This window comes from Neltuma alba, unplaced genomic scaffold, assembly GCF_004799145.2.
Source record: "Neltuma alba isolate B1F8T4 unplaced genomic scaffold, ASM479914v2 tig00012522_pilon, whole genome shotgun sequence".
NCBI classification, from domain to species: Eukaryota; Viridiplantae; Streptophyta; class Magnoliopsida; order Fabales; family Fabaceae; genus Neltuma; species Neltuma alba.
Window position 1 is genome coordinate 345,288 of NW_021636989.1, and position 20,105 is coordinate 365,392.

The 20,105-nt window shown below is 37.5% G+C and overlaps 3 protein-coding genes and 1 long non-coding RNA gene across 4 annotated transcripts; 2 read left to right on the plus strand and 2 right to left on the minus strand.

Annotated features, from left to right (window-relative positions):
- Window positions 1-681: 681 nt before the first annotated feature.
- Window positions 682-1,299, plus strand: LOC114728152 (wall-associated receptor kinase-like 15). Its single transcript, XM_028915003.1, has one exon. It carries the CDS (start codon window positions 682-684, stop codon window positions 1,297-1,299), a length of 618 nt encoding a protein of 205 aa, XP_028770836.1.
- Window positions 1,300-3,621: 2,322 nt separating this feature from the next.
- On the minus strand, window positions 3,622-8,648 carry LOC114728153 (kinesin-like protein KIN-14I). Its single transcript, XM_028915004.1, has 19 exons — window positions 8,528-8,648; window positions 8,253-8,419; window positions 7,990-8,133; window positions 7,631-7,876; window positions 7,462-7,533; window positions 7,296-7,364; window positions 7,140-7,217; window positions 6,896-7,033; window positions 6,727-6,841; window positions 6,540-6,635; window positions 6,292-6,462; window positions 6,108-6,214; window positions 5,820-6,004; window positions 5,400-5,564; window positions 5,057-5,310; window positions 4,810-4,973; window positions 4,559-4,726; window positions 3,915-4,399; window positions 3,622-3,817 (listed from the first exon to the last, which is right to left on the minus strand). The coding sequence occupies exons 1-19, from the start codon at window positions 8,646-8,648 to the stop codon at window positions 3,697-3,699; spliced, it is 3,066 nt and encodes a 1,021-aa protein (XP_028770837.1). The 3' UTR covers window positions 3,622-3,696.
- A 4,034-nt stretch (window positions 8,649-12,682) lies between these two features.
- Window positions 12,683-14,640, plus strand: LOC114728178 (uncharacterized). Its single transcript, XR_003738641.1, has 3 exons — window positions 12,683-13,061; window positions 13,165-13,988; window positions 14,245-14,640. It is a non-coding gene; the product is annotated as an uncharacterized LOC114728178 (long non-coding RNA).
- On the minus strand, window positions 14,575-18,592 carry LOC114728177 (protein DEHYDRATION-INDUCED 19 homolog 3). Its single transcript, XM_028915041.1, has 5 exons — window positions 18,325-18,592; window positions 17,586-17,728; window positions 16,774-16,851; window positions 15,905-16,161; window positions 14,575-14,982 (listed from the first exon to the last, which is right to left on the minus strand). The coding sequence occupies exons 1-5, from the start codon at window positions 18,401-18,403 to the stop codon at window positions 14,874-14,876; spliced, it is 666 nt and encodes a 221-aa protein (XP_028770874.1). The 5' UTR covers window positions 18,404-18,592; the 3' UTR covers window positions 14,575-14,873.
- Window positions 18,593-20,105: the final 1,513 nt, after the last annotated feature.

Genomic DNA, 20,105 nt, shown 5'->3' on the forward strand with positions numbered 1-20,105 from the left:
ATTAGATAATCATTCCATCGAGATATTCAAGAGTTTAACGACCACTTGAGGAAAGCAGAGCAACTATATGAGGCGGAAAGTGGCATTCCATATAGTGCGGCTGGTAGCTATATAAATATATATATATATATATTATCTTTTTAAAATAATAAAAGTGCTTATATATCTATAGTAGTTAAAGCATTTCTTAAATTTCAAATCAAAAGGTAGTTTTAGCAACACTCTTTTAAGCCTTGTTAACACCAGTCGATCGAGGATTCAGTGAAATATTCTTTTGTTAGGGACGATCTGGCCTAGCTGGCAAAGTACTATTTTCTTAATTAAGCGAACTCATCAGCAATCATGGGTTATTTGATAGCATATTCCTTCAATTGAATTGATACAACATATAAAAGACTTGACTGTTTAAGATTTTCATATCTTTAGATCTATCGTTTTAAATTTTCTGATATGGCGGTGTAAATAAAGCACAAGTTTACCAGTCATAGTTGTTGCTGTCTAAGAAGCAAGCTGGAGACTTACCCACAGGATATACAAAAATCTTGCCCCACCTAGATCTCATTTTTAAATAAAAGCTAACTTAAAGCGAGTAACCTTTTGGTGTATAAAAAGGGTGGACTCGTGCACTTCTCAGTAGCAAAGTGATAACCCCACTCTTTCCATCCCTTGACCATGAAGACCATGGTTCTCATTTTACTTGTTCTACTTAGTCTGCTAAACAATACCTCAGCTCTCTTTAGGGCTTGTCCTGACTGTGGCGGCCTTCAAGTTCCATACCCACTAAGCACTAATGAGGATTGTGGAGATTCTAGGTACAGAATCTACTGCAACAGTGGGAGTCTAGAGTTCTTATCAGCCACTGGGGTTTACTATAAGATTCTGAGAATTTACCCAAGTGCTTATAAGCTGGTGATTAAGCCACCGGTGATAGAGAAAGACACATGTTACACATCTGATCTCCCAGAAGGGGGTTTGTTACTTGATGAGAACTTGCCATTTAATATTTCTACCCACAATGTTGTGATGTTGTTTAACTGCTCTGATAATATACTGCGCTCTCCTTTGAATTGTTCATCGAACAGCATATGTAGGGAGTTCGAGCAGAAGGTGGAGGAGGGAAGAGAATGCATGAACACACTTTGCTGTCATTACTTGAAAGACTCAGCCATGAATTCTCATAGGATTAGAGTCAGGCTTGGAGGCTGCACGGCTTACACTTCCTTGGTGGATTCTCAGCCTCGCGACTCTATTGCTTCTTGGAATTATGGCGTTGAGCTTCAGTGGGTGCCTCCTAATTAACTTGTCCTGTGAAAACTACTTGTGTTTCTTCCTTTTTCTTCGTCTTCCTTGGCTTTGTTTTTTGTATTTTACTTGTTCGTGCTTGAATAAATATTGTCTTTCCATTACTTCTTATTATATTAGCAGCATGACGGTTCATTTTAAGAGGATTTTAAATACTAAAAATGCACAAAAATATACGTGCATACCGAACTTTCTTTTCTTTTTTCCATTCTTCATTCGAAATGCAACAAAGAGCATTTTACTGATCCATGCACAACGTAAAATTTAAAGGAAAAAATTAAAAAACAAGAAGAAGAAGAAGTAAAAACCATGCTTCCCTTTGCGTCTAAAATTATAGACCGAGTATTGTTGCATCTGATCAGACTCTCCTAGAGTCTCATCTTTGCCTCAAGAGGACAAGATCACAGGTTTTTAGGTAGATTTCCTTGATGGCGAAGGAATCAATGACAGGATGATGCTCTTGTTTGCAGCACTAACGGCCATGCAAACGATTAAATTTTCAATGCAGCTATTCTTGATCATACTCATAACAAACTAAAAATTTCTCTTCGATATCGTCAAGTCCCTTTAACCATAGTTGTAAGTGGTGGTGCGGCTCCCTTGCAATCAAACTTCAGTTAATTACTGTTAATTAACCAACGTATATATGCATACATGCTGGCGACGGAAGGTTAATTAGAACAAGAAATACGGAGAAAAATGCGTAGTAGAAGCGACCATTACTAGATGCTGTGTTTATTATTCATTTGTTATTCCTTTTATATGTTTTAGCCTTCCGTAGTTTCGATCCATATTATTTACAAAAGTCAAGTGAGAGTCTACTAACAACTCTAGAGGCCCACATCGCTTTGGAGCAATGTGTCGGGGGTGTGTGCTATAAAATTTATAGTAAATCACACTAAATATTTTGTTCAGGTTTAGTGCAATTGTGTCAAAATTTAACTATAAAATATGACATCTATAATTTATCATTCTCAAAATATGAAAAATTCAAAGCCCTATTGAGTTCATTGAAATCTTCCATGAAAACTAAATGAAATTGAAACATAAATTTTCGATAATAATTAACTTGTAGAGTGAAGAGTTGCCGTGTGTTAGAATGCAGGTTTCACTTCAAATAACATATGAGAAGCAAGGGTCATAATAAGTTTATAGGATTTTTTAACCTGATAGATTAGTAATTTCAGATGAACTCTCAATTTCTAATTCCAAGTTAATCATATATATGGAAAAACCTCATACCAGACAATTAAAAAAACTGAGGAATTTTCTATTATACCAACTTTATGTTAAGAAAGGAGACAGGAAAAAAGAATATCTAATGAACATCAGTGTAATGGAATGAATGTAAGGGGGAGGTATAAAGTATGTCCAGTTGCATAATGCCATTGAGGTTGATAATAGTCGGAAATGATTCTGCACTAACAATGCTTTGAATCATTTGTGATGATCACCACTTCATGCGACTCTTCATTCATGCGAATGCCAAAATAATATTTAATTAAAGCACTGGAAAGATCCATCACCATTTTAGAAACTTTAGGTAATCGTTACAATTAAGATATTGAAAAGTTGAAGAATTAACAAACGGCTACTTGGGGAAAGCAGAGCAACTAAGGAGGAAAGTGGCACTCCAAATAGTGGGGCTGGTATGCCGTATCTTTCTAAAATAACCAAATGTTAACATCTGTCCACCAAAGATTCAGGGAATACACTTTTTGGGTCAGTTAATGCACTTCATTCCAGTCAAATTGGTCCACGCGTGCTGCTTCTTGCTTTCCTCAACTCGACCTAATCTCTCTCTCACACGTTTAAAAGAAGAAACGTTGCACACAGAGACTTGCGTGATATTTTTAACCTTTAATTTTGATCAGATTCTGAAAGATAAGTCTTACGCTTTTGATCTCCCTGAAGGGGGTTATGGCTTAATAATGTTTCTTTCTCCGTTGAATTGCTCTTGATCAGCATGTATAGGGAGTTTGAGTGAAGGCGGGGGGGAATCGGCATGCGTGTGCGTGTGTTCCTTCGGCTTTTCTCTTCGTTTTGTTCTTGTTTGAATGTAATATCATAGAATTTCATATACTTTATGATGTTTGTAGTATAAATTTCCAAAGAATCAAATACCAACAATGCACAAAAACACACAAGGGCATACCGTCGACCTTTCCTTTGTTCTTCTTCCTTTATTTTTTTTAAATTCCTTTCCATTTCTTCATTCGGAGTGAGGCAGAGCGCAATGGAGAGGATTAGAGGGCTAGTGAACATAAACAACTTGTTGTTGCCAAATTCTTGAATTTTTGCCTCATCCGTGTACAAAGTAAAATATGAAAATTAAAAAAGGAAAAAATTTCTGTCACTACGCCTAAAATTTTACACAAAGTGTTGTTGTTTTGATCAGACTCTCCTAGCCCTTGTCTTTGCCTTTGGAGGACTAGACCGCTTTTTCAACCGACTTACAGCTTCTTTCCTTGATGGCAAAGGAATCAATGATGGAATCACACTACTATTTGCATTTCTGGTTTTAACAGTTGAGAAGGAAAGACGTCAATCTATGCAGCAATAATAACTATTCAAACTAATGAAATTCAACCGTGATGCATGAAAATGATTACCTTATTTGAGGGTTCTTTATTGGTATTGGTTGACTTAACTTCTTTGCTTGAGAGAACGATCCATTGGACATGCTAGTTGCTTTTGGCATATCAACAAGCCAATTCAAGTCTGATTCTGAAGAATCACTAGTTACAACCTCTTGCTCATCGCCGTCATCTATTACAACCAACTCGCTCAGGTTGCTTTGTAAATCACCATATCCCCTCTTATCCTCTTTTTTAAGTGTGACTTTAATGGAACGATCCGGGGATATTTGAGAAAATTGTTTGCTTTCTGCTTCCCATTGTCCCACCAGGTTATCATCACTGCTTAAGCTGTCCTGCCTCTTCAACGTGAGGTTATCAACCCGATCCCCACAAATTGAGACCTCATCTTCCTCCTTCCCATTCACCCTATGACCACCAACAAGTGGCCATGCGTTTGAATTCATATTCATTTCTTGGAGATCGAGGCTTCGTCTTTTTAGCTTTGACGTAGCCTTCTTCTGGCCCAATAATCATCCCATATATAAATATATATATATATATATATATATCAACAAACGTTAGTTTTTGAAATTTTTCAGAATAGTAACATGTTTTTAAGTATCAAATATCTTTTGACTAACTTCTTGTCAACATGTTATCTCGTTGATGGAACTTACCTCCAGGCTACAAGAATCATGATCATCTCCTGGTTTCGTACGGCCTCCTAAGGTCCAACTTGCCTGTTTAGGAGAAGACCCATAAGATCTGGGTCTTGGTATTTGAGAATGTCGAAGCTGTTCTGCTTCTTTCTCCTTTCTCCACAAGGCTGCCTTTAGACTAGCAATCTGACAAACAACGCAGTGAGAGCACTGATAAAATTGCCCATGGAACTGTTTAAAGTATAAAGTAGAAGGAACTTCATAAGAACCTGCTCTTTGAGCTCTCTCACATCAGTGCTGTCTTTGTTAGGTCGTAAAGCTCCCATTCTAACAGTGGAGACACGTTCGGCAAATTTCAGCGTGCTAATAGTTTCTTCAAGAGCTTCAGGCTCTGGGCTAATGTGAACAAACAAGAGTATCTTCGCTTGTCCTCCTGATGTTAACAGGAACAACATCCGTAACTATCAGAAGAGTCAACAGAGAACTAAGCAAAGAAAATTGATACGGGAATCCTACCCAGAGAATGTTGAAGAAGTTGAGTAAGTTTACTGTTCCTGTAGGGAACATGTGAATTCTTTCGGGACAGCGAAGAAATAACATCTCCAAGGGCAGAAAGTGATTTGTTGATATGCTGAGCCTCCTTAAGCCTGTCTCCTGTGGCCTCAGATTTATCAACTCTCTCACTTCCTGCTAGGTCTACTAGATGCATGCACCCCCGAACTATATTTCCTGATGTTACTTCCCTTCCTTCAGCATAAACTGTCATGCAGCTGCAAATACAATTGAAAATTTTCATGTGCTGATCGTAGTTCGAATCACACATTCTTATTTACTCGCCAGTTTAATTATTTTCCGGTACCTGTGAGAACGACTACTCCGATCATTCGTGGCGGCAGCACCGACAGCCCTATTCTTTTGTCCCATGTTCATCAGATATATAACATCCGAGGTTGACGAAACAGGAACAAGGTTTGCATCCGGCACGTTAGTGCCATTCTGACCACTTTTGCGAATTTCTAATGTATCTAGTTGTTAAGGATACATAAAAGTTGAAAAAATGGCATCCGCATAAACCAAATTGTCAGGGGGGGGGGGGGGACACGGAAATTGTTGGAGTGCCCTAGTTGTCACTATCCAAATATCTTCACTGTTGTCTTACTTCCAGTCAACATCATCATTGAAATTCGCTTACGCTTGAGCCAAAATAAGAAGATTTTCATAGAAACCTTTGACTAGAAATGAAAATTATTTTGCCACAAAAGAAGGGGAGGCCAGAGAAGGATATCTTGTGGTAGCACCGTCAGTGACTAGTAAGTCCCTGACTTTATCATTGTAAATCTCAAGCATCTGAACAGCGATCTCATAGCGAAATGTGTCCTTCCTCTGCCCTGAGAGAATAAAAAGATCTCTGAGTGCTCTGTAGTTAACACCCTCGTTTTCCTCCTTCAGGTCATCTGGTCCAGACTGCATGCCATGCATCAATACAATGAACCCCAACGAAGTGAGAGGCCCAAAAACAGAGGAAAAAGCTTAAGAAAATCGTTTGAATTTCGTCTCTCACTCTCACCATAGTATATGTTTTTCCAGATCCTGTCTGGCCATATGCGAATATGCAGATATTGTAACCATCAAGCACCGAACGGATAAGTGCCTGGGTGTCGGAGAAAACCTCCTCTGCGATAGGAAACAGCACTAATGAACAAACATGCCCATTGGAAAACAATTTAATGAAAATTCAAATGAAGACCAACCTTGTGTCGCAGAAGGTCCAAACACTCTGTGGAAACTGAATATTTTCTGCCCCTTTTTTGGAGGCGTCGTATTAACTGAGACACTTCCTTCTTCTATGTTACTGACTGTGCTAACCTGGTTTGATTGCCCACTCAACAAGGGCCGAACTCGGCAATATACCCTGATATTCCCTGATCCATATAAAAATTGTCCAGTTGAGAATCAGGAAAGCTAGGCTGGATCCAAACGTGATAGCACTTAGTCTTACCTTTCAAATCCTGCAATTGATTGTAGAACTTGCGGTTTTCTTCAACAACTCTATGATATGCTGACGCAGCAGAAGCTAGGCCTTGAAGGTGGTTACCTATATATCATTAAGGATAGTTATCAATTAGATGATGATAGATAGATAAATGATTGATTTCTCTGTCAAGGAATTTAAGCAGCGTACGTACTTAAATTGGTGAGATCCTGACAGTAACGTTGCTTCAAAGAGTATATTCCTGTTTGTGTATGATGGATCAGTTTTTTTAATTCCTGAACATTTGTCAGCTTCAAGTTTGTCATTTCCTGGACAACGTTGTGTCTTCATTGAATTCTAATCATATCATTGGAGCATCTTACCTGAATCTCTCTGTTTTGTTTCTCCACCAACCTTTGTTGCTTCAAAAGCTGCTGCCTGCTTGATTCTTCATTATTAAATTTGAACTTTTCAACATCACATTCTTCTTGTTCAAGCCTTAGATCTTCCATTTCTTCCATCTTAAATAATTTAGCAGAACAAAAAGGTCAAGCGGCTCAAATATGAGACACTAAGATTTTTACATTATACTGATTAAGGTTTCAATAACTGGAATCCAACTTTTACCTCTTTGTCTTCAGCCGCAGTTTCTTGGGTTGAATCCTCTGTTTCAAGTTCTTCCTTATCTCCTGAACCTATTTTCATCTGCAAAGATTTCGAAATCTTGTCAGAAAAATGACAGATTCAAATGATCACAAAGAAAGAGGTTCAGATTGCAGAGACCGCTTCCTGTTGGGTTGCCATGCGTCGTTCCAACTGCTCCATGAATTTGCTAAGCAGGGACTCCACCACCTGTTATATAACCAAAATAAATAAGGCAATCCTTTTAGCGAAGAAGGCATTGGAATGGAGAAGTGACGTGCATGCAAAAGCAAACAAGAACCCTTACAATGGGAACTTCTTCTGGCTTCTTGTCAGATAAATGCTCACGAAGTAAAGAATTCAAGGAATGAGGGGAACCCTGCAGATACCAACCCAATAGTTTTACACGGATCCTCATGCTTATTTCCATATTAGAAAACAGAAAAGAATAAATGATCATGACCGACGAATTTCACCAACCCCTCAATGTAATCACACCCTAGATCACCGCATCCAGAGAGGTCAGTGGCACTTGACGACGAAACGGTCCGCGATAAAGAATTGATGCATGGTTCTGAGTTTTTACGCAGAAATGGTTTGCCAGAGGCAGGTGGCCTTGCATCTCCACCGTACTTCCATGATCCATGCTTGCCTCCTTCTATCCATTCACTGTATGACTTCAATGCTAAAACACAGCTCACTATCCTCCCACAATTCCCTCCCTGTTATCACAGTAACAAGAAGAATAATGCACATGCACTGGTTACGTTAATAGAACTTGCATTTATTGACACGTATAGTGGGTGTGCGTGTGTGTCAATATGCAGTCACTCACCTCTTCCAAATCAGAGGCCTCGAAGGTGTGAAGCCCCATCTCCTGCACAGCCATCAGAAAATTCCTCACATTCTCGAAGTACTGATACGCGGACAGTGCTGCCCCATCAGCCATTACATCAGAATCGCCCGCACCTTCAACCACCTAGCATAGCAACATTCACAAGTATTATGAATTAATGTCGCTTCTTCTGTGGTAAATAGATCCCGGGAACCAGAGTGTACGGATAATTAATAATTTATATGATGATGAGAGTTACAAACCCTGGGGACGGCTCCTGGTTGAAGTTTGTTGAGCACATTACAAAGTATGATCCCACTGCGCAGTCCAATCCTGAATTCATCTTCCGACGGCTCAACTGCCAAGTCTTTTCCTCTTACCACTCCGATCATCTTTCGCAGCCACCCAGCTGCTTCATGCCTTCTTAATGCTGCCATCCACAAGTTAAATAAAGAAACAAATCATTTTTTGAAATTGAAGATGTATATGTGCTAGAGAATCCAGATAGTCATTCTGATTCAACAGGAAATTAACATACAAGCTGCTTCAGCCTTCCTCGACGCTAAGTTGACGTCGTTCAGTCGGGTCCCATGCCGTTGAAGAACATCGTCTTCCACACCGGATGCAAGAGTGTGTCGCCTCGCTTTTTCTGCCGCCATTGTAATGAGTCTCGAGAATTCAGGCTTGCGAAGAAGAATAATAAATCAACGCACTTCTCTGGGCTTTCTGCCTCTGATTTCGTCTCCCTAAATAATGAGTTATTAACCAGAAGAGCAACACCGAAGCTGATTCCGAGCCTCTCGCTGTCTGGCTTAACGGTATGCACTTAACCTTCCCACTTGATCTAACTCTTAGGAACAAATAATGTGCAAAATATAATATAATTAACACGTTATGTTTTATTATTTTATTTCAATTTAGTAAGCAGTTTGTTTGTTTGAGAATCTGAAAGACTATTGGATAATATGACAAGTTAACTAGAATGATGGTTACTAACAAAATGTGTACTTGAAAAACTGCTTCTGATTTCATGGAACGATACAACTGTAGAGATTTTAAATAGCGACGTGCGGTGAACTGCATTCTATATATTTAGCGGTAATTGTTTTCACAACTTTCCTCTTCGGGCGCAATTTGGTACTGAAAGCCAGTCTTCTATTATCACCGCTTCCATTGTTTCTGCCATCCTCTCGTCTCTATAATTTGTTACATCCTCTCGTCCTCTCGGTGATACTGTCTCCGATTCTAATTAAAAGATTTCATTTATAGTCTATAAGTAAGGTTTCATAATTAGAATCGGAGATATAGTAATTAAGTATCAAGAGAGCCTGGTGTCCCATACGGAAGAGGTCGTACTCCTTAGGTATTAGATGGCTGTCACTCAAAGGAAGGTCGCTGCAATGTAGAAGTAAAGCGCACAACTGCGACAATGACACCATACGGAACGGTGTTTCATCAAGACAACCCAATCCATAAAGCGAAGAGAGACTAAAATGGCAGTGCGAATTAATGAAATTAATTATTTAATTAAAGGTAACTATTGCCGCTCCTAAATATAAGTGATTAATGACAATGCCAAGGATTGCTTTAATTTAATTCACACACACACATCTTCAATCTTGCACCCCCCAAGTGATTAAACAAGTCTATCGACCATCATTGCCCTTATTTAACCAGTGTAGTGAACTGAAACAGGCAACCAAAAGCATAAGAGCTACCTTGGTGTGTAATGACTCTAATCTTAAATATAACAGTAATGACTCTAGTCTTAAACATAAGTAGAGATTCAATTTGATTCTAATATAAGATCTCAATCAATATTATCTCTCATATTTGTTTATTTTTGTAAAACAATCTTTATAATAATTATACATAATACTCTTTTCAGTCCTTAACATAAGGCCTATTTAACTAATTTGATTAGATTAAGGAAGTTAGATAGGTTAGTTGATTATAAGAAACATAACATGTTTTTCTTAAAATACTGTAATCATCTTACTTAATATCTTTTCTCTCTCTTTTACTTAATTATGTTTGAAGGAGTATCAATAAGGATAATTTAAGAAAAACTGATAAATATGAGAAATATGTCATATATTTAGGACTAAAATTAACTTAATAATTAGACCTATATTAAGTACTATTGATCATGTATACGGGGTCATTGGACCTCTCTGGCTTCTGGTTTAAAAAAAAAAAAAAAAAGGATCTATCTGGCTAATTAAGCAAGCAGCCTTGCGGCAACAGAAGTACTTAGACAGTACAAGAATAACAATCCAGCGAGCACACAAAGTACGTATAAAACGTGACTAATTGCAGCTTTTGTGGGAGGAGAGGCCCTGTGTTGGGCAAATTGAAAGTTCGGTTTCAATATCATGCTTATAAACAATGATTAGATGGCATATGTCTTTCTCCATATCATGGTGGAGCCTCGTTTCTAAATTGGGCTGGTTAATGTCTATAGTTCATCTTCGCCTGCTTTTGTGCCTTTCAAAAAGCATATGCTTTTCAGCTGACCATATGCTCCTTTCGGTATTTACTACAAAAGCATATTTTGTTTTATAGCACTCTTAACTAACCATAAAAGTTTCTGATTATTAATTTAAAAGCAAGCACGTAAGTATATAAATGCCTTACCCAGTTACACTTGATCATTCTGCATAACATGCTCTCAGTGAAATCCTAGTTATCGAATTTTGTGAAAAGCAGCCAGAACGAGAATGATAGCCTTTGGTCACAAGCCAGAAAGTGTGTTATGGATGGGTTTTTTTGGGTGGGGGGTGGGAATGAGGCTTTTCTTGGGAGCCACTGTTCCTCATCCTACCCAACAATATGGTCCTCCAATTCGTTGTCGCCGCTGCTCATACCCAACCCAATCTTCTGATCCAATCTAATCTCATCACAAGTATAAAGCAAAACTTTTCTAAGTTCAGCTAATAAATCCCATCGCCTGCTTGGAGGAATGGCTTTTGCAGAAGAAGGTCTGAAGTCGGGAGGGTCCATTAATGAAGCCGGTGTTCTGGTAAAGTGAAGCGGGTCCAGCTCCAACAACGTTGCCCATACTTTTCAAAGTACAATACGCAAGCCATGGGGGGTCGATGTGGATGATACAGAATTCGTATTTGGGCAGGGGACGAAAGGCCCCATGTAATTCCTACTCCATGCGGCTTCCCTCCACTGCTCTGTTCTGCACCAATTCGCTTCCCTATCATTTATCGACTACACCTCCTTCTCCTCCGTCTCTCAACCCTTTCATCTATTTCCTCTGTAAACTCTACGCCTTCCCTCTTTTTGACCGACCTCCTTGCTCCAAGACATTTCACAATGTTCAATTTTTTCTACCCGACTCCCCTGCGCAGTTGCTGTCCAATATATTTCTGAGCTAAAACCTAAAATTGTTTATTTAAAAAATAATTTTGCACTTTTGACTTGTAGTTTTTTATTGGAAAACCTGTTTCAAGTTTACAATAACAGACGTGTCTTATTTTTATAATATTTCTATTTAATTATAATAAATTTACTTGAAAAAAATAGCACTGATGGAAGAACCTGAATATAAAAACTTTTGATGAACAGAGGGATGGGAAAATGTAGCGTTAACAGGCCAATCGAACAGTTTCAGCATCCTTTGATGGCAATTTGCAATTTAGTTGCTTGCCTCGTAACCGCCATGGTGAAGGACGTACAGACATTTGTTACGAATCTATACAGCCGTTCCTCTTCAGTGTGAAAGAAAAGGGACACTTCTTGTAGATTCAGTTTTTGTGTCTCTTCCCCGTCATCTGATTGTGAGTGTGCCATTTCCAAAGAAGAGAGAGGCGCTGATGACTTAATGCTGTAGAGGCTTGAGGACTGACCTGAGGGCTTTCGTGTATATTTGGGAACAAGATGAGCAGGTCAGATTTTACAGGGACCCACGTTAGCAAAAGAAACCTCAAGGTCAGAACGGTAATGAGGAAATGATATTGTCCCGTTTGGTACCATTGAACTGGGATGTAAAAGGGTAGAACCGTAGGAGTGAGATTAAGGTGTGTCTGGAAACCAAACCTTGATTTGAAAAAGTGATTCTGGAGAATAGATTCTGGAAAGAATAAATTTTATGAAAAAATGATTTTAAAAAGTGAGAGTATTTGGATAGTTGTTATCAGAAGCACTTTTTATATATACAAATTACTAAAAAAAAGGCATAAGTTAATATGATAATTATAGAAAAAATAGATTTTATGATATATTTTAATTTGAAGGAATAAAATTGTTAATAATATATTTTTTATTAACATAATTAATAATACATAAGATAATATAATTAATAAATAATTAATATGTATATATATTTATAAAATATAAGATTAAATATGTTTATAAAAAAATAACAAGATACATATCCTATAGGTTCTTACACTCTCCTTTTTTTTTCCAAAAGCAAAAAATTTTTGCTTTTTTCAAAACTATGGTTTTGGAGCCAAAACCATATTTTTAGCTCAAAACCATGATCTGTGCAAATTGAGTGAGTGTTTAGGTGACTTATCACCTAAATCATGATTTGGGGTGTCACCCAAACGGATCTGTTTATACGTTGGGGCCCGAGTTCTTTAGTTTTCTTTTCTGCCCAACTCACTTCCATCATAATGGATGAAAGTGGGGTTCCGGAATATATCCACTCCCGAAATAACAATTGTCTGCCCACTTAATTTTTTTGGACGATTCTACTCCTCATATTCTCCGTCGAAATACCCGAACCGTACCCTCCTTCCCGATGATCGCCCTCCATCCCCGTTGCCCCTCACTTCGGTCAACAGTTCCATCACACCATGCACACCACTTTCCTTCGTATTTCTTTAGATTCGCTGGAGACCTAACTTCTTCTGCTGCTAGATCCATTCACCTTCGGTTAGCAGGTGTGCGGAATTTGCCTGTCTGAGGAAGATAAAAGAAGAGTAAGGGGAGCCCTAAATTGTTGCTCTCGCTATTTTTGTTTTGCTTGCATTATGGAGCGGGCCACAACAATCAGTATACGTGCACGATCAACATGTTCGAGAGAAGTAGTGGTACAAGTGCCTCAACGTGATCAGGTATCCGAGACTTTCCTCATCTTGTTTCCGCCCATGGTTTTGTTTTTTGACTGCTTTAGTCGGTTCCTCCTGATGAAATACTTTGTGATTTTTCGTACGCCAGGTCTATCGGCCTTCTCAAGAAGAACTCAGGAGCTATACTGATCCGTATGGGAACGTTATTTGTTCGTAGTGCCATCAAGGCGGAGATGATCACCTGATGTTACTGTGTGACCTCTGTGATTCACCGGCCCACACATATTGTGTTGGTCTGGGGCGGGAAGTTTCTGAAGGTAATTGGTATTGTGGTGGCTGCACACCAGTTGCTTTGGGATCCTCATGTTCCCAAGTTCAAGAACGCGTTGCTGACTCAAGGGTGACATGCCAGAGTATGCCTGCTAGACCGTCACCTGTTGCATATGTACGAGAAAGCATAGACCTTAACTTGCTGTTTTCGGGCAGAAGTGTCGAGGGGACTTCTCCGATATCTGGCGGTGGAGCCACCGACCTTATCAGAGAGACGCTGGATACACCATCAAATTCAACAAATACTTCCAAACTACAGAATTAATTCTACTACTGGCAGAAGAAGAAGTATCTACCAGTTCAACTTGTAATTGTAACTTGCATGGCTTTCAAATTGATCCAAGGAGGGGAATAGCCGCTCAACATACAGGGATGTGAGATGTGGGAACATCATATCACCCATACCTTGAGGAGAGACTAGGCAACAATAGGGTGGGAATCCTTTGCTAATGAGAATAAGCAATGTGAGGAGGTTAGCGGTTCAAGACTCAACGCCAGTTAACAGACCTGTGACTCTGAATGAGGCATTTTTGCCTGAACTATTGGCGACGCCCCCCGTATGGGATTATGAACAAATTCATCAGCCCAATAGCATATCCGACACTATTACCAACCGTATGAATGTTCCTACTGTTGAAGAAGGTAAGTTTCAGAGTGCCAAGGAGCAGTTGCGGTTCATGGTTAAAAGCCACCTGTATAGCTTTCCTAAGATATTGATATAGGCGAAGTATAGCTTTTCTTCTATGAACTTGCGTTTTAGTTTTCTTTTGCTGGTAAAAAACCTATGTATTCGTTTTCTTTTAATCAATTCAGCTGCGTCATATGGGAGGGTTATATTTCCCTTAATTTATTCTCTTCGTCATCTAGCCGATTCGAATTACTTGTTGTGGTGATTCAGGAAATGGTACTTTCAAGAACATTACAAGCAGTTTGTAAACACCGTATTAACTGCTTGCGGTCTTGAGCACAGAAAGAGCGAGGCTATGCACTTTACCTCCACCGTCTATCTGTACCCATATTGAACAAGTGGATGATGGACGAACGAGTCCGATTAAAGGAAGCTGCTCATCTTGCTTTGATTATTTTGTCGGAGATGTGGTGGAGAGGATCATGGATACAACAATTCCCAAATGGTTACGTTTAGGACTTCAGGCGTTATTACAGGGTCTAAAGGCACGTCGTTTTTTGTTAGATGTTAAGAACATTATGTCATATATGCGATAATACATGCATAAACAAGATCCTTTACATTAGTTCCTTGTAACCCACAAGTATATACGTCAGTTCTTGCTTTCATAAACGTTCACTTCGTTAGAATGGAAGGAACAAGTTCTTTCCCATTGAAGCTTTTATGACCTACTATTAAAGGATCACAAGGAAGAGAAAACATCAGTTCACATACAACATAAATTACACTCATATCATTATTCCATCTCATTAAATGCCTTGACAACGTCACCAGACAAACCATAAGTTGCAGGTAAGCCATCTGTTTTAAAGTGCGTTGATCAACCATCATGAAGAACTTCATAAATTGTCATCAAATATGGTGGACAGCAACAGCCCTTGAACAAACTCACATCTTTTTGCCCTCTCTTCCTTATCCTTGACTGACAAGGGAGATGTCTCAACATTTCTGAACAGCAATATCAGACATTTTAGATGCCAAGAGAAAAACATTTTAGGATGGAGGCTAAAAACATTTTAAAAAAAAAAAAATTATAATTAACTTTTTCCTGTCCCAATACATTGCATTTGAGCATTTTACAAATACAAACACTGCAAGGAATCCAGATCCATCACATTTGAGATCCTAGTTTAGACTGACTGCCTAGAGGCACATGGTTACTTGCTGTACACATCAGCAGTTATTTAGACAATTCACAGGCACATACAAATTATACTTGGCGCTAACTCCCACAGGATGTCTTCCTTTTTTCACTTCACTTCCTTTTTCCCAAAAAAGGGTTATTCTGAGCACTCGTACTCTTTGAATAAAAATTAGGAACAATATTATAGTGAATCCTACAAACATGGCTCCTGTAATCCTGACGAAACTACAGCTTTGGTTTTAGCTCTCAAACAGTGCAAGATCTCAAAATCGTTGTTGTGTCCATTTCTTAGGAAAAAGAACCGATTAATGCTAACAACCAAAAGAAAATTTCGATCCTTCACTACTGGAGCAGTTATTGAGAAGTTATTCAAGATTATATATGTTTCCCCAAACATAAAGACAATGCATGCCTGTTTCCTGCAAGTGGAAGCCACTCATCTATCAAAAAAGTTAACTTCAATTTTTTTTTCCTTTCAAAAGCAAGTATTCTACAATCTCCCATGACATTAATACTCCAGCTTCGTCTATTAAACATGGATATAAATTTATAAGCTTCATGAGCATCTAGTAAGGTTCTGGCACCACCTTTACCAAACCCATGCTTCATAGCTTTAAACATTAAAATATAAGCTGGATTATATTTGGTGTAACCACAGAAAGGAATATTAGCATGCAAAGAAGCGGAACTGAAAGAAAAGGAGATACAACTGAGAACATGGCATACCGTCTTGAAACATTTTCATCTGAGATTTTCTTGGTTGACCTTGATTCAGTAGGAAAGCGGGGCTGAGAACTCGCCAGTTCATCAGCTACAGGCAATATAAATGATGCCAACAACGGATCGGCAGCTGCATTAGAAGAGGACACTGTACATGAGGATCCGCCAAAAAGGGATTGTAAATTTCCTTCTCGCAGCTCCTTCCTCAACAGAGATAGTGTTGAATAAGATCCACCTTTTCGTGATTTCCTCTTACGCTGCATGTGGTCATTAGTTAAGGTATTCAATGCATCATAGATCAACATCTTGGTCTTTGATAAAGATGCATGGGATGTGAAAACGAGATTACGCCTACACACGTGCACACCAAGAACAAAACCAGCTATTGAAAAGTTCTGAAATCAGTTTTATGATGTAACTTCTTTTTTTTTTTTAATAGCAGCAGAAGAGTTGAAGTGTGTGCTTATAATTAAGGCTACTGCCATTAAGCATTTCATAATTACTACTACCTCTGGTTCTAATTATAAGACCTCGTTTGTAGTCTACAAACAAGGTCTTATAATTAGGACCCGGAGACAGTAATTATTAGTGTGTGAGTGGGTTTAGCATAGAAAACCATAAACCTCACTATCAAGTAAAAAGGTTCTTTTGAGGTTCATTCGCAATATCTTTCTGTAACCCTAACAAAAGAATGATCTTCAGTTAAACATCACAAAAATATAAAGATACTGAAATAACCCGAACCTTCTGTAACATGTCTCACAATGTAATAAAAACTTACAGAATGCTCAAAAAATGTACTTGCAACAAAATGAACAAAAACATGTTAAAGAAAACTGAACAGTTGGTGCACAAAACTTAAAAGAAAAGGATATCTTGAATATGCTTCCATGTTGTAGCGTTATGTGTGCAACCATATCAAACCCCACCGTCAATGCACAAACTGGACATACCTGCATGCGGAAATACTCAAATCAGCACAAGTCACTAATAACTTTCATACTATACAGGGATTTTTAATTTTTTTTTGGTTCAAGAGAGAAATCAGTAGCTCGGCTTAACCTTTCAATTTCTAAGACTCCGAACTCTTTAACCTCAAAGTCCTTAAATCAACAACATTCTCAAGCATACATCACTAATCCCTGTCTCTAATGAGGAAAAAGGCAGAGAAGCAAAATTCATATCATACTGCTAACCATGATGATAAAAAGAATCACGTGCATGAGTTCCTCTATAATTCCACTACTTGTTTAAACATGATCCACAGTTGACTATGAAAATAACAAGAATCATAGGCTACCTCTGGTCCTTAATATAACATCTAGTCAATTAATTTGAGAAGATTAAAGAAGCTTAATAAATTATTGGTTTGCAAAAATAAGTCTTTGAAGTGGATATTAAAAAAGAAAAAAGCTGCACGGGTATTGCGGTTTTGTTTGAACTTGAAAATGTTTGTATTTGAGAATATGTCCAGTTGATCTAAAATTGAGCTCAAAAAATAATAATCATATGGATAAACTAAAATTCATCAAGCCTCAATTGTTAACAAGTCTCCGTTAGATGCCTGAGACAGATATGATGAAATTATACATGGACTAACTGAGCAATGTGTAGGCAATAAACACTACAAACACCATCAGTTGCTTTGTGGTAAAAACCAAAGAGTGCTAAGTGAAATTATTCATACCCCCTTTTTTGCCTCCATGGGATGTTCCTCGTCAATGTGGCAGCATAATCCAACAATATCAAAATACTCGGAACAAAAAGGGCACAGAAACTCCTCCCTTATATCATCATCTCCGTCATTTTCGTCAAAACCCATGAACATATCTACAGTAACGGAATCTCACGTCAACAACGCCATAAGTGAAAGAGATAGTTACAGATCAGCACCAGAAAATGAAATAATCTAAGAAGGAAATGAGGGAGAAAGGAAAAGAGAACTTTCAAGCTTCGCCAATAGCTTGCTTTCAGTATTCCCACGCCAATTCAAAGTTGCAAGGATGAATTGTAATAACTAGTTCAGCTGAGTTAGATCATAAAATTAACCCACTTCTCTTTACTATGATAACTCTACTCGGCAATAAGAAACCGAATAGCAGTTCAATTTCTTCTTTTAAGTTTCTGAGCTGCAACAGTTATGCTTCTGATAGACAAAATTTCAGAGGCTTGACTTTTAACTTGGTATCTCTTTCTTTTTGTATTCTGATGAGAACATTCTCAATCCCCTTTCGCCCCTCCAAGAGACGGGAAAATTACTAGGCCAATGTCTATCAAGCTAAGCTCTTGCTTTCTCATTTTTGGCTCATGTGCACATAACCTAGGGGTAACGGAGGTTGTCCCGACGTAATAAATAGAAAATGAAAATTGAATTTCCAAGGATATAAATCAGAGACAATTTCGCAAGGAAAGGTGAGTCAAATAACCTGATCGGGATTGAAGAGCGGACTGGTAACGCTTAGAGGCAGATGAAAGACGAGCAGCCCAAGAAGAATCAGCATCCATAGCTTTTGTCAAATGTTTATGAAATGATACAGGTCTGTCGATCAGAGTGATAAGGAACAAAAAATTAAGCAGACCCAGGAAATAATGATGGAAGCAGAGGAGATTTGGAGGCTTCGTAAGGGTAAGGAAGTAAGCGAGTGAGGAGGATGATGTTGATGAGACGCGGTGCTTCTCCGGAATTTCACCGAAAGAAGGGAAAGAGGAAAACAGCCCACTAGTATATATAATTTCTCTAGGAAAACTCTTGCTTCATTTTTGTACCGTACGTAATTATTAACTAGATCTTATTTATAAAGCACTTTTAACATATTTCACACAGATTAAAGAAAATCTTAAACTTTATTAACTCTCATTTAAAATTTAATGACTTTTCAACTTTATCCCTATTTAATATACATTATACCTCATATAAACAAAGTCAACACAATAATAAATGGGGATAAAATTGTACATCTACACAACAAATTTCTCTCGCTACCTTATAAATATAACTAAAAAATATCTTCTCTCTCTACCCTATATAGAACCAAAAGAGTAGCTAGTAATGAACAGCAAAAAAAAAAGTAATTTTCAGGCAGAGATTTGTTTTGCATATAGTTATAATTAAAAAAAATGAATACTTTATACCCTAATTTTTATTTTATATTTATTTGTAATTTTATGTAAATTAATTAAAAACATTATTGTAAGAGAATTAAATATAAAAAGATCCCTTAAAATCATCAAATTAATATGAAATTTCAAAGAATTTTATTGTAAGATATTTCATTTGTTTAATTACCAAATTATTCTTATCTTTTTTTAAAAAAATATGTATTGACAACTGAAAGTGTAGTGGTTAACAACTTAAAGTGTACCGATTAACGGCTATCGCGGTAGATATTCACAACTTATGCATTACATTTTTATGATACACTGTAAAAACATGTTGATAACTGCCGCAATAGTTATTAATCGTTACACTTTAAGTTGTTAATGACTACTCTTTCGATTATCAGTATATACTTTAAAAAAAATAATCTGATAATTAAATAAAATTATCTGTAATAAGATTTATTGAGACTTCAAAATATAAAATAATCTGTAATAAGATTTATTGAGACTTCAAAATAATATGATAATTTTAATTTTAGACAAGATCATATTGCAATTTTCTTTTTTATTATTTGTTCGGTCAATGAATCAACTGAGTCCAGCCCTCAGAGCCAAGCACGAGGCAACAGATATGACAAGGCCTGCGCTCTCCATTATATCTTTTACGTTGGGGAAAATCTCCTGCTGCCTTAGAATGAACGAACCAATATGACCATCAATTTGTGGCCTCCTAGACTCGTAGAGTTAATAGGACTCCTCCAGTGCGGAAGGCATGAATTAATTGAGAATTTGATTGTGACCCTAAGTATAAGATTTGAAGTCATTTTATATCTTATATTTATCATCTTTTTAAAAATTAATTTATCTTGCTTATAAATTGATGTATCATTTTTTATGTCATATTCATCATAATTAAATAACTAATTTATATTTTTTAAAATTTTTCAAGTTAATTAAGTAAATACTACCTTTGATCCTTATAAGACCTTGTTTGATTTTTATTTTGGTCCTAAATATAAGACCCTAATCTACTTTGTCTCTCATTTATTTATTTTTTTCAAAATAGTCCTTCTAATAATGGTAGCTCTAGATAATAAACTTGATTAGT

Excerpts from the sequence above, each read along its gene's own strand:
- LOC114728153 (XM_028915004.1), bottom strand. The coding sequence starts at position 8,648 with ATGGCGGCAGAAAAAGCGAGGCGACACACTCTTGCATCCGGTGTGGAA. Across the intron at positions 8,134-8,252 it reads AACCAGGAGCCGTCCCCAGG|GTGGTTGAAGGTGCGGGCGA; the intron begins GTTTGTAACTCT and ends TTGCTATGCTAG. Across the intron at positions 6,005-6,107 it reads CTGGAAAAACATATACTATG|TCTGGACCAGATGACCTGAA; the intron begins GTGAGAGTGAGA and ends CATGGCATGCAG.
- LOC114728152 (XM_028915003.1), top strand. The coding sequence starts at position 682 with ATGGTTCTCATTTTACTTGTTCTACTTAGTCTGCTAAACAATACCTCA.
- LOC114728177 (XM_028915041.1), bottom strand. The coding sequence starts at position 18,403 with ATGGATGCTGATTCTTCTTGGGCTGCTCGTCTTTCATCTGCCTCTAAG. Across the intron at positions 17,729-18,324 it reads CGCTCTTCAATCCCGATCAG|ATATGTTCATGGGTTTTGAC; the intron begins GTTATTTGACTC and ends CCGTTACTGTAG. Across the intron at positions 16,162-16,773 it reads AACATGGAAGCATATTCAAG|ATGCAGCGTAAGAGGAAATC; the intron begins ATATCCTTTTCT and ends ACTAATGACCAC.